The sequence below is a fragment of the Limulus polyphemus genome, unplaced genomic scaffold, assembly GCF_000517525.1.
Source record: "Limulus polyphemus unplaced genomic scaffold, Limulus_polyphemus-2.1.2 Scaffold2540, whole genome shotgun sequence".
Lineage (NCBI taxonomy): Eukaryota > Metazoa > Arthropoda > Merostomata > Xiphosura > Limulidae > Limulus > Limulus polyphemus.
Window position 1 is genome coordinate 147,493 of NW_013668150.1, and position 13,517 is coordinate 161,009.

Below are 13,517 nucleotides of genomic sequence, written 5' to 3' on the forward strand. Positions count from 1 at the left end.
GACAAAACATAGTTTTGTTTTTGATGTTCTCGTTGATAGGTATTGATAGGATAAAAAAGAAAATAAGTTTAAAGTATTATTTAGAGCATTTACGCTTACTGAAATTTGATTATTTTTCAAGAGAGTTTTTTCCGAACCTGAATACCTAAAACATACGTTTCTTCAGATTTACGCTTTTTCTTAGGAAAACTCAAACATATTATCCACAACACATTATTAAAAATAGGTTTAATAGTATTCGAACTTCTACAAAGGTCACAAGAAAAAAAAAGCTAATGTGGTCCCAGTTTGATGTGCCCTATATTTGTTCATGTTTTTGAGCTTTGAGAGGTACCACTAACAGCTCTGTTAGAAATCCGAGTGGGCCACAAAACCATTTCAGCCGGGCCAGGTCGTGACGTAGCAGGACAGAGAGGAAGTCTCTCAGAAACCCGACACTTAAAGCTGCCTTTGTTTGTTTAAAGGAAGTGACGTAAGAAATCCCTAGCCAATGAAAATGACCCGGAGAGGTTCTATTGAAGCGATTATCAGTTGCCAGTACCAGAGACGATTCAGTTTTCTCTAAGTTAATACTTCTTCTTGACACACGGCTGATCTCTCCTCGACCAAATCACCATGGAAGCTATCAAGAAGAAGATGCAGTCGATGAAGTTGGAGAGAGAGAACGCCTGTGACCGAGCCGATATTGCAGAGCAACAGTGTCGTGACGCTAATGCTCGAGCAGACAAGGTAGGCTTGCCACAAAAATATAGAAAACAATCTTTGACCAAAATGCATTTTCAAACTTTACATCTTGTAAAAAAAAAGAAAAAAAAAGCGTAAACGAACCCATTCAAAGACATTTTTAAAAATTAACTCTATGTTTGATAGCGCACTACCTATAGTTAGATATAAAATATCTCTAATCCCAAATGCTTATGGATTCTATGTTTAAAACCAATTAAATCTCCAGATCTTGTACAACGTCATGATAATGCGTGCTAATTAAGTTGATATTTGTTATAAGACATTATGTCAGGCCTATCTTTTAACACTACGTGTGCAGCAATATGCCCGATAAAGGGTCTGATAAGACGGCCGAAAGATCGCAAAATTAAATATTTTAACGTTCAGAAAAGTCCGTGCATAATTCTACACAGAGTGTATAATAGTGTATTTCAATTACATTATATTCGTCATATATATAAAAGTGTTAAAAGATATAATAGGCTTAACATAATGTCTTATGACAAATATTCTTAATTATATCACGCTTCAACAGCTTCTAAAAGACGTTTACACCATAACAGTTGATAAGTTGATATTTTATAAAGTTATATATGTCAGTCTTGGTGGATAAGACACTTTACATTACGCAGGGCAATTTAATTTACCAATGACTAGATTTGAAAACAATATTTATTTGTAAATATGTATCAACTTAAGTGAAACTTTTACTGCCTTAAATATTATGCTGCCGAGCTAACCTATGAACTGTATATACTACGATAGTACTTATAATTAAGTAAGTTTAAGCATACACAAATTTCAAGATGGTAAATTGTTCTATCATTGAAACCAAAACCATGAAAACAGATTTTGGGCCTCTATGGTCTGGTGGTTAAGGCGCTCAACTTACAATCTGCGGTTCGAATCTCGTCACTGAAGATGCTCGTCTTTTCAGCCTCGTGGGCGTTATAATGTAACAGTCAATCCCATTTTCGTTGTTAAACAGTAGCCAAAGAGTTGGCGGTGGATGATGTTGACTAGCTGTCTTCCCTCCTGTCTAGATTATGGATGAATAGCGCAGGTAACCCTCCAATAGCTTTGCGCAAAAGTTAATAAAACAAACAAACACTCGTCTCTTTGTTATTTTACTGGATAAGACAATTAAGTAAAATAACAAGAATTTGCTTCAAAAAAAGGCTAAATGAAAAACTAGAAGTAAGTCTCCAGTTTCTAATACATCTCTGATTTCGAATTAAATGAACTTATACTTCTCGTTGCAAACATACAATCGACTAAAACATTCACAGCTACTATTTCTGAAAATAAGCAATCCCAATCAATTTGAAGTTCCGCAGAAAATTTTTAAAATGCATATTTTTTATGTATATTTTAATCAAAAAAAAAGTAGAGACCGTTCTTTGTAGGTGATGAAATTATAAATAAATGTATCTCTATATTATTGCTTTTACTTTGGAAAATGTAACTGACGACGATTATACTAGTGCCACGCCCCAAGTCATCATCGCAACCCTCTTGTTACGTAATTAATTGTATTTACACGCTCCACATATACGTGCATTTAAAGAAGAAAAGACAGCTTCAAAACAATTTCTTTCCTCTGAAAAGAAGAAAACAGTGTGCAACATGTAACGGAGTTAACCGCTAAAGAAGTATCCTTCTTTTCCTAAAAATAGCCCTCTATACTATACATGGCCATGATCTCAGGAGAGCCAATACCCTTCTTAGCTTTCGGTGGAGGGTTAAATAGAATTTTTTTAAACTCAAATTCTACTGCAAGATATGTTAGAAAACTAAACCATTGAAGTTTTTATTATTTCCCTTTCAACTTCCACTGTGAAATACATATAATTATATATATATCTAAAACGTTTATGGAGTTTTGAGTCCTTTTTTAATTAACCATACAGCAACCTAAGTTAATTTAGGTATGTGAATAATGTTTGACATTGCGTCTACTTTATTCTTCGATATTATACAGCGGACCAACTTTTTCTGAAAACAAGCATTCCAAATGGATTTGAAGTTCCGAAAAAATTTAAAACACGTATTTTTTTATTTTAATCAAAAAGTAGAGGCTTTCTTTGTAGGTCAAAAAGAGAAGCATATATATATATATATATATATATTAACCGTATTTGTATTTTAAAATTAAGTATAGGTGAGACTAAATTCTCAAAGTAACGTAATATTTCAGTATCAGTTACAAAGACTTCAATGGGCTACTTCGGAAATTTTAGAAATATACGAAGAAATAAGACTTTGACAGTTATAAGAATCAATAGGGTTTTTAGTTTAACTTCAGAATGTGTAGTGTTTTTTTTATCATCAGAGTATTCCTTTCGGCGCTTTTAAATTATATTTCTCACCTACCTATGATTTTGGTGATATTTAAGGCTGACTTTTCAATAAAAGCATTATTTTTAGTGAAAAAACCGAAACAATGTAAAATTAACTAAATAGTTTGTTTTATAAGCTGAAACCATAACGTAACATTTTTTACATAAAATAGATATGTATTTCATTCGTGCTTTTTTAATGCAATAAATCATTGTATGTACAGTTCACTTACATTAAATGTTTAACCCGCATGCAATTCATATATAACATTTATAAATAATTAATCTTGACTTTTAGTCAAAACTATATATATATATTCTTACATAGATCATAATTAAAAATGAGTACAGCTAATTAAATATACAGTTCTTAAGTTCTTACTTATAAAGTATCACTGCTATCGATATTTTCGGCCGTAATCCTAATAATATCTCAAGAGGTTCGGCCACCTTAGGAGATTTATATATAAACTTTATCATGTAATCTAATTTCCCTGGATTTTTCATATAGTAAGCAAAGCTGAAAAAAAAAAACGTGAATCCAAGTTTTATAATTAGTAACAAAAAAACACTTAGTATAAATTCACATGTGCATCTCTAAAAAGTATTATGTGTACATAATGACTAAATTTACAGCAATATATATATATATATATGTGTGTACATATTATCTACTCTTAAGTGATTTCAGACAAAGTTTTTAATGACATTTAAATTTGAACAGTTTCGCAAATAAAAGAATAGGAAAACACTATAAGTCTCGATTACTTGTAAGCAGAATACTTTTTGCTTATAGAGTTATTATTTGCCATGACCTAGAAAATATTTAAATCTAGGTTTTTAAACAGACTTGCGCGTGTCGAATTTAATGTGAAAGCTGAATTCGCCTTAGATACTTACAGAAAAAATATATAAAATAAATAAACGTTACGATTTCAAGACTACAAATTATGACCAAGAAGTAAACTGACAATATATATATATAGCAATACCTTTGTGTAAAATAATTAAGAAGTGCCTAAAAGTTATCACCTTTATCTAATTTTAAAGGAAAGGGACGAGACGTTGACCTAAGATTGCAGAATCAGGAAGCATAAGTTCAAATATAATTATACATTTTTGTATAGACAATTATATTGCAAGTTTTGGTCGCATTATATTTTAAATTTCTCCAAAGTAAGGATTCGATAAGTAAAGTTAGACCTTATGACAGATGCATAAATCCTGGAAAAGTTTGATATATCACTACTGGGACTCTAAGGAGAAGGAAGAGGTTATTCGAAGTTATACTGAGTTACTTTTATACACAGATATCTATAATGTTATTTTTTCTTTTTTCTTCTCTAGTTATATTTTCATTTCTTATCATGTATGGGCCAAAACTAATTAGAAATATGACACTGCTTTTGGCAGAGAAAGCGAGTATAGGTTGTTGGAGATGTAATTGGAATTTTTGCCTTTCTTATAAGCAAAGAAAATAGTTTTAAAATACAATATTAGAAAAAACACTAGGAAAATATTGTCACACTTTGTTTTCAGAAGCAACTCACCATTATAATTTTGCTGTAGGCAGAAGAAGAAGTCAGGGCTCTTCAGAAGAAAATCCAACAGATTGAGAACGAATTAGATCAGGTCCAGGAGCAACTCGCTAGTGCTAACAACAAATTAGAAGAAAAAGATAAGGCCCTTCAAAATGTAAGTTTTTGTCTACTTTATTTGATTTATATACAAAATGTTCTGTTTTGATAATATTGTCAGGCAATCATGAAATTTTAACGCCCCTGGCTGCGTGTAACGTGTACATTTCACAGTAATAATTTTAATGTATTTTATGATCTACGTATATGCCCTGAAAGTATAAGTAATATTTTGCTATATCATGTTATCTACTTTGCTGAGCTGACGAGAACTGATTTTGCTTTTGTTGCAATTCTGAGCTCCCCCATAATATTAGATTTGTTGCTCAGTGTTAACTAGCATTTCACATGTTTCATTAATAATCTTGTTTTAAATAAACAGACAGACGTTTGTAATCATTATCTTTCTTCTTTTAAACCTTTTATTTGATGGTTCTAGTTTTAACCACAATTAATGGGTATTCCACAAAGTTTTATGATGAAACCTACTCACCAACACTTTTGTCTTAAACCCAGGCTGAAGGTGAAGTTGCTGCTTTGAACAGACGAATCCAGCTGTTAGAAGAAGACTTCGAGAGGTCAGAAGAAAGATTAAAAATTTGCACCCAAAAGCTGGAGGAAGCATCTCAACTGGCAGACGAAAGTGAGCGGTAGGTGTTTACTTGAGCCATTTTTAACCTCCTCTGAATAAAATACTCCACTTATTTATCTCTTTGAAATACTACACTGCCTTAAAACAATAGATGCTTATTAAGGTATGAGTTATAGTAACAGGAAGTAACTGTACGTTGCAACAATAAACAAACACTTCTATCTTTACAAAACGTGCCACTCAAATGCCGGCTATTTTGTGTAAGCTTATTATTTGATTTTATGAGTAATATTACACACATTATTTTATGTGGGTCTCATACTAAGTTGTGTAAGATTATTCACGAGCTAAGTGAATAAGATACTATATATTTTTATGTAAGCCTATTATTTAATGTGCAAAGTGTCACATTTCAAGTGTGAAATGTTGCAGTTATGGCGTAGAAATAAATATTGATAAATATTATTATTTTAAAAATAAAAACGGTAATGTCGTGACTGAACATTAATTTGACTACGCGTATAATTGATCAACATAGTTGATTTATGTCAAAATAATCTCTTATTTTTCCTGGTCAGTATGCGAAAGATGCTGGAACATCGCAGCATCACGGACGAGGAGCGCATGGATTCTCTTGAAAACCAATTGAAAGAGGCCCGTATGATGGCAGAAGATGCCGATAGAAAATACGATGAGGTGACTTACCTTTGTTGTCAAAAAAGGATAATCTTGTTCATCATGTTGACTGTGGCAGCATGTGTCATACGGTGTTTTGTTTCTGACCAACTGTCTTACTAATGTACGTACTCCCTACGCCTACTTTAACCTTGCTTAATTGCAAATTCCCAGTTAATTTAAGAATAAAGTTACTTTATTTTTGTTTTGATAGTGTTATTTAATAAAATACATTTTTTTAACAATCCATTTTTCTTTAACCTTGGTCCTCATCCTTAAATAACCTTGGCAATATATTTAGTTTGTTTAGCCCTAGCATGCCTACAATTCATTCAGTCTTGTAGTACATTTTACAACCATTTAATTCTGGTAATCTCTACACCCAATAGAAAACCACTAAAATGTATATATCCTATTTACATCATTTCTAAAACCTTAATATTTGGCATGAATAACATTCAAGCCTGACCTTTCACTTAACATAAATTTTTAAATGTCAAATCATGTACTGCATTTGAAGACTTTAAATTTTATTGTGGTTATTTCGCCACAAAAGCTTTTATTTTCGAATGTTCACAGTTTATAAGGAAAACTTTTCCTAACCTAGTCAGTCTAGTTTGCAATTTTCCCTTTTTTATATCAGGCTACTAACGTTTGATTAAACTTGAATCAAATGCTTAATTTATGTGGATATAAATAACCTTAAAGTAAATGTAAACGAGAGTTTCATGAAGAGTTTTTATTGTCTCAGGGTGTAAAAATTTGCTTATATGCCTATGTTAAAACTGAATTACATAAGTCGCGATAAAACGCACTTAAAAAATTCAACATGTAGCAAGAACACAACCTTCAAGAATCAAAAACAAAAAGCTATTTTTGCTACTTATACCCTTCTGTTGTCGATATACTCTGTATATTTAACTTCAGACTTATAATCTGAAGAAGTGAAAGTTCCAAACAACCATGAGCTGGTTGTTAATCAGTGGTTAGCTTGCTGAGTTGCAGATATAGAGGTCCAAAGTTCGTACTGAAATATTGCCTCTGAACATGCTCTCCTCTTACAACTTTGGGTTCGTTGTAACTGTAGCAACCAATTCCGCTATTCAGTTGATAAAAACTGTTTAGACAACAGTTGCTGCTAAGTGGTTGCTATTCCTCTGCCAATGTATAATTTTTCCTTGGCTTGGGCGTAGCCCAGTGGTTAACGTGCCAGGTTGTGAACCCAAAGATGTATGGTTTGCATCTCGTTACCGCAAAACTCCCACTCCGCAATTTAGGGCCGTGGTATTTAGGGGTGGCTATACCTAAATCTTGGAATCTCTGTCCTAACCATGTTGTTTAAAGTGCTCTTCAGAGTGAAAATACCAAATATCAATCAAACATAAAAGAAAATACTATTTTTAGCACTACTTTCAACTATAGGCCGACTAGGACGCCCGACTCGTAATCTGCGGGTCGCGGATTCGAATTCCTGTCCCTCCAAACATGCTCGCCCTTTCAGCCGTGGACGCGTTATAATGTGACGGTCAGTCACACTATTCGTTGCTAAAAGAATAGCCCAAGAGTTGGCGGTGGGTGGTGATGACTAGCTACCTTACTTCTAGTATTTCACTGCTAAAATAAGGATGGCTAGCGCATATAGCCCTCGTGTAGTTTTACAAGAATTTCCAAACAAACCAAAACTTTCAAATATATATTTCGTGTATATATCCTTATCAAATTTTGCATTATCGGTTTCAATATTTACGATTGAATAACACGAAATAGGACTGTGAGAAAGGAACATGTTTTTCTTTGATTTGGTTGTTGTTTGTTATTAAGCACAAAGCTACACAAAGGGCTATCTGTGCTCTGCCCACCATGGTTATCGAAACCCGGTTTTTATCAGTATAAGTCTGCAGACATACCACTCTTTGATTTGGAGCTAAATAGTACAATCAAACAAGCTTCTGCACTCATAACTGAAAATGAGTTAAATGACAATTCTATACATTTTAACTACTTAATGCGTCATTACTTATGTTATTTACATGGTTTTATAATATGATAGAAGTTTTTTCTTCTTAAGAGATAAGCTGTAATTAGTACTGGAAATTTATTTAAATTCCTTAAAACAGACAAGATATCTAATACCAAAAAAAGCCAATAATTCATTGAACAGTAAATCAAAAAATGCTTACTAAGATCCAGTGTTTTTATTTTTACTTATAGGTCGCCCGTAAGTTGGCCATGGTTGAAGCTGATCTGGAAAGAGCCGAAGAACGTGCTGAGAGTGGTGAAACGTAAGTCTTAAAATCCAGTGTTTAATTCCCCGTAATGTACAAGGCACTGTGTACCTTTGAGCAAAAAACAAACAACAAATAAACCCTTCTTTCTTGATGAGACTTATTGCATGTGGCAATAAAGATCCTCTAAAAAATACGTTTGAGTAAAACGTCTTATTCAATTTTCTTCTTAAAATAATATTATTCCCATATTTTCCTTTATCGAAGTTGATTCTACACCAGAAGCACGACTTTAGTAACATTTTTCCTACCTACAAGTTAATATCATACTTATACCCAGATATTACGTGCTTTTTCTTCAACAGTGACATCTGTATTTCTTCTTGAATATCTATTCTCGTATTGAATAACTGAATAATGTATTACATACAAGTTTGTATGTATATACGTGTTGAATAGCTGAATAATGTATGAAATATAAGTTTGTATGTATATACGTGTTGAATAGCTGAATAATGTATTAAATACAAGTTTGTATGTCTATACGTGTTTAATAGCTGAATAATGTATTAAATACAAGTTTGTATGTATATACGTTTTGAAAAGCTGAATAATGTAATATAATATAATAGCTGAATAATGTATTAAATATAAGTTTGTATGTATATACGTGTTGAAAAGCTGAATAATGTAATATAATAGCTGAATAATGTATTAAATACAAGTTTGTATGTATATACGTGTTGAATAGCTGAATAATGTATTAAATACAAGTTTTTGTTTTGCAGCAAAATCGTGGAACTTGAGGAAGAGTTACGTGTGGTCGGTAACAACTTGAAATCCTTGGAAGTTAACGAAGAAAAGGTATAAAAACTTTTGTATAAAGTTGTTTTTCTTAATCATTCCTGGTGTTAAATGTAGATATATATATATTCTTCAAATCTTCAAACAGCTTCATTATTTGTTCCCGGTATCTAAATATAAATATCAGTTGCATTTATCAGAATACTTCTTTATTATTTGTGATATTTAAACTTGACACAAATGAAACAAACTAATTATCGAATGAATTATTCATCAGTTCTGATATTTAACTGTTTTTGTATTTATCAAAATACTTCGTCATCTAAATTCATTAGATTACCAATTTTATCTTCAATGTTTTATCTTTTGTTTCCTGTTTAAGGAAACAATAGCGTGACTTCTGTTCTGCTTTACATAATGATCGTTTTTATTTGTTCTCCATATGCTTGCTTAAGTACGTGTTATTTTTTCCACTTTCTTGATATTATTATACATTCTTCTCCTTCTTTTATGTTAAAATTACTTTAAAATAATTCCAGTTTTCATTTGTACCTGTTTGGTTTACTCAGTGTTTGTTCCTCCTTTTGTTTGTTTTATTGTTTCTTTGTACTCTGATTGTATTAACGACCTAGTTTGTTATGGTTTTTGTTTTTATTTGCTTATCATTTTTCAAGTTCAATTATTGAAATTTAAAATAGTATTTTTGCGTATTCTAATTATGTTTGAGGCCAGACCTATAATGGATATTTACGCTTAACATTGAGATTTGTTCAGATACACAGAGTATTTTATCCCAAAGACGCAACTGAATTTAATTTTTCCCTATTTGATTATTGTTTACATGTTGACATATTTTTGTTCTTCTTTTCGTCTGATGCGTATTACTTTGTTTGAATTTCACTTTAAGCTAGTTTTTGTGTTATCAGTTATAAATGTATATAATGCTTGTTTTCTCTATATGTTTTCTCACATTTTACTTTGTGGATAAATTTCGCCGTGGGAAGTCGTCTTCCCTTTCAACATTCAGAATGTTTTACATTTTACTTACGTTTTCTAAAAAGCTATAGTTCCAATAAACAAATGTTTATTATTTGTTTATTTCCTGGAAACCGCTTTACAATCAGTTCTTTGTCTTTTTGAAATATGAACGTATCTTATTGGCGTTTGATGACATATTTCCGTATCAAGAGATTGATTCAAACTGACAAACAATTGTTGAAAATCAGATTCTGCATGGTTCTTTGAAAAATGTGAGAATTTAATTCAGTTTTGTTTTACTTTTTGTGTAATATTTGAATAAATCTGTCAATGACATAAGCTAACAGGAGGTTTTTACTGCAGTTAAACTTTTTATCATTCCTTTCTTTTCTATAGGCTCAGCAAAGAGAGGAAGCTTACGAAACCCAGATCCGAAGCATGACTTCCAGACTAAAGGAGGTAAGTATTAACCTTCTGAAATGTTATAACTTAACTAACAGTTTCTTTTCAACACATTTAGGCACTGCACAAAGAAGAATCCTACGAAACTCGACTTATTTTATTACTTCCAGAAAGCTTTTGAAAAACCTTTTTTTTTTTCATTTAAATCAAAGCGACAAGTTATTTTTTTTATTTGTTTTAATTAACCTTCTAATTCAAATTATCATTTAACTAAGGCTTTTAGACAAACCAAAAATTATCTCTGCTATTTGATTTCTTTTCCAAAACTATCAGTGGAAATAAAACAATGCTAAATATAATACTTATAATTTTTTCTAGCAATGAGTGCAGGGTATTCTTCTTAGTTTGATAAAGGAATTCAAATTCCGACTCTTCATTGTGATTCATACAATGTTAACTGAAAACAATCTAATACATGAGCTTATGAGATGTGAAATTGTATTTTTATAAAGCGATGAATTAATAGCGTTTTAATGTGATGGTGTAGGCTGAAGCTCGTGCCGAATTTGCTGAGAGATCAGTGCAGAAACTCCAGAAGGAAGTGGACAGGCTGGAAGGTACATAACGTGTCTCATTATCTTCTTATTCTTTTAGCATATAGTACATATGAATAACATATTTTTACATATGTGTTATTACAAGGAAACAGAAAATATTACCATTTTATCCATTACTGTAAGAATAAGAAACCTTTCAATCGTTCCATTTGTCCTTGATATCTTTGTAAAACAATTGTTCTACCTGGTTCTGAAGAATATATATTACCAATTGTCCTCAAATGTAGCTTCCCATTTCATTTGAAAATGCACAGAAAAAGCCGGTTATTGATTTGCTCCTGTTTTTACTAAGTGATAATGTAGAATATTTTAACTTGCACAGTATGGTATGCATAAGGTTTCGTTGTACATTAATGCTAAAGTTGAAAGTCCAGTTATCTTCGATTGTTGTTTTTGAAGCGATATACTTGTCCTCAGTTTCAGATGACTAACGCATAATTTTTTTTTTCGAGCTCTATCGTTAATAAAATTCAGAGAAAAAAAAACGTAGAGTTAGTATAAGCTCGTTATATGAGCTGTGAGTACGTTTGTATGAAGGTTTAAGCTATAATGTTTAAAATAAAATAACTTGACATTCCCCGAGTGATAAAATACTTATGTAATGTTTCCTTAATTCGTATACGTGAGTTCAGTTCTAAACAAAATCTAGTTGTTATCTAAATGAAAAAAAAAAAAATACCCTGTAATTTAACGTGTCCAAAAGCTTGTTGTCTACTAAGCTGTATTTTCCTGATTCAAAATTTCCATAATATTTTGTCAGGAATGAAGTTTCTACGACACTGCAAGGAGAGATTTAAAAATATTTATCAATTACCGCTCTGGTAGTTAGTTACGTAATTTTAACGTGTTCTTCTTATCTGTAAAATTCAGTCATACAGATAGATATAGTATAATTTTCGTTATCTACAGTCGGTATAGTATTATATTCAGTAATCCAATATTAGTAGGTTATATTTGTTACACTTCTATTCATTTCTCTCATTTAACAAACTTTACAAGTTCAGTTTAATGAATTCAAATGTGTTCATAATAGATTTTATGGGTAAGGATATTTAAAGAACAGATATATATATATATTATATTATATTAATCCTTACACCTTCTGAGACATTAAGATATCGTTCTTAAATTAACTGTTGAATTTTCTTCCAGATGACCTCGTCCACGAGAAGGAGAAATACAAGGCCATCTCAGACGACCTGGACCAGACCTTTGCAGAGCTCACCGGTTACTAGGAGTTTGCTGACTTTTTCTCGGATTTGTATCTGTATATTGTAAAGGTCGTCACCCTGTTTCCTGTAAGCTTTCCACCCAAACATTATCCACAGTTCTTCTCAGTTCCCTCACTGAGACACCGATGAAATGTGATCCAGAAACTTACCCAGGTGGCCGAAATCAGGAAATCATCGGAGTTGTTGCAGGAAAAGAAACCATCTGTAGCGTTTTCACAAAATGTTGCTTACACGGTCCTCGCTGTGAGGGAGACGAAAATAAAAGACTGTTTCTGTACCCATCAATGTTTTGTTTGATATTATGAATAAATTTAAGATTTGTTTTCTTTTCTTTTTCTTTTTTTGAAGTTCCAAATTAAAAATAAATGGATTCCATAAATTATAAGGAAAAGTAAACTGTCAACATGGCTATTATTGTTATGTACCCCAAGAAAAAATACAAAAAACAAACATTTTCATACATATAGACTCAACCAAAGTTAAGGCATAATCCACAGCAAGTATAACCTTTTTCAATCGTTTTAATTAGTAGAAATGAAATGCGTAATTTGAATTTTATGCCTTTTGAAAGTTTGTCTGGGATAAACTGTAGCATCCATTCGATTCACTAGATGTAAAGCAAAACTTAATTAAAAAGAGAAGCACCACAACAGCAATTGTAAAAATATTTAATAAACTTTTTCAAAATCTACAAATTCCATCATTAGTGATTTGTAAAAAAATACATACATTAATAATAAAACAAAATATGACGAGTGCAATTTTTATTAAAATTGGACACGTAAGATGAAACAAAAAATTAAAAGTATTGAAATATAACAACAAGTTCCTGGAGTGTACTTGTGTAAGAGAAAAATATATTTAAAATAAAGAGAATTGAAAGGTTGTTGTTTAATTTCGAGTTTTTATTCACTACCAGTAAACTTTTTTAATGAGTAATTTGTGGTTGGTGAAATCTTAGGCTGTAATTTTGCAATTAGCAATGGAAATTAAATGACTACCTTTTTCAGTGTGTATACAGATAGAAAAACACAAAGGTTTAAAAGTTTATTATGATTTCTGCTTGAGACACCCATGTGTTTTTCACAACGTATTTATAAATAGTATAGAATTTTGCCAATAGAGGTGGCAGTATACAGTCGTCAAAAATTTATTGGCAAACGATCCGTGAGCGCAGAATACTCAATATAATTTGTGGATAGAATGATTTTGTTACGACATCGAGGTCACGTGACTAGTATCACGCCACGTCATTCTCGAACTTTCACTTCTTTTTCTTAAATCTCGTGA

The 13,517-nt window shown here is 31.6% G+C and overlaps 1 protein-coding gene across 1 annotated transcript; it reads left to right on the plus strand.

The window, feature by feature from the left end:
- The first annotated feature begins 536 nt into the window (after positions 1 to 536).
- On the plus strand, positions 537 to 12,508 carry LOC106467245 (tropomyosin-like). The gene is given in 10 exon segments (XM_013927575.2): positions 537 to 729; positions 4,635 to 4,760; positions 5,219 to 5,352; positions 5,873 to 5,990; positions 8,181 to 8,251; positions 8,983 to 9,058; positions 10,373 to 10,435; positions 10,926 to 10,995; positions 12,148 to 12,162; positions 12,165 to 12,508. Coding segments are annotated over 10 exon segments (864 nt in total). The 5' UTR covers positions 537 to 615; the 3' UTR covers positions 12,242 to 12,508.
- Positions 12,509 to 13,517: the final 1,009 nt, after the last annotated feature.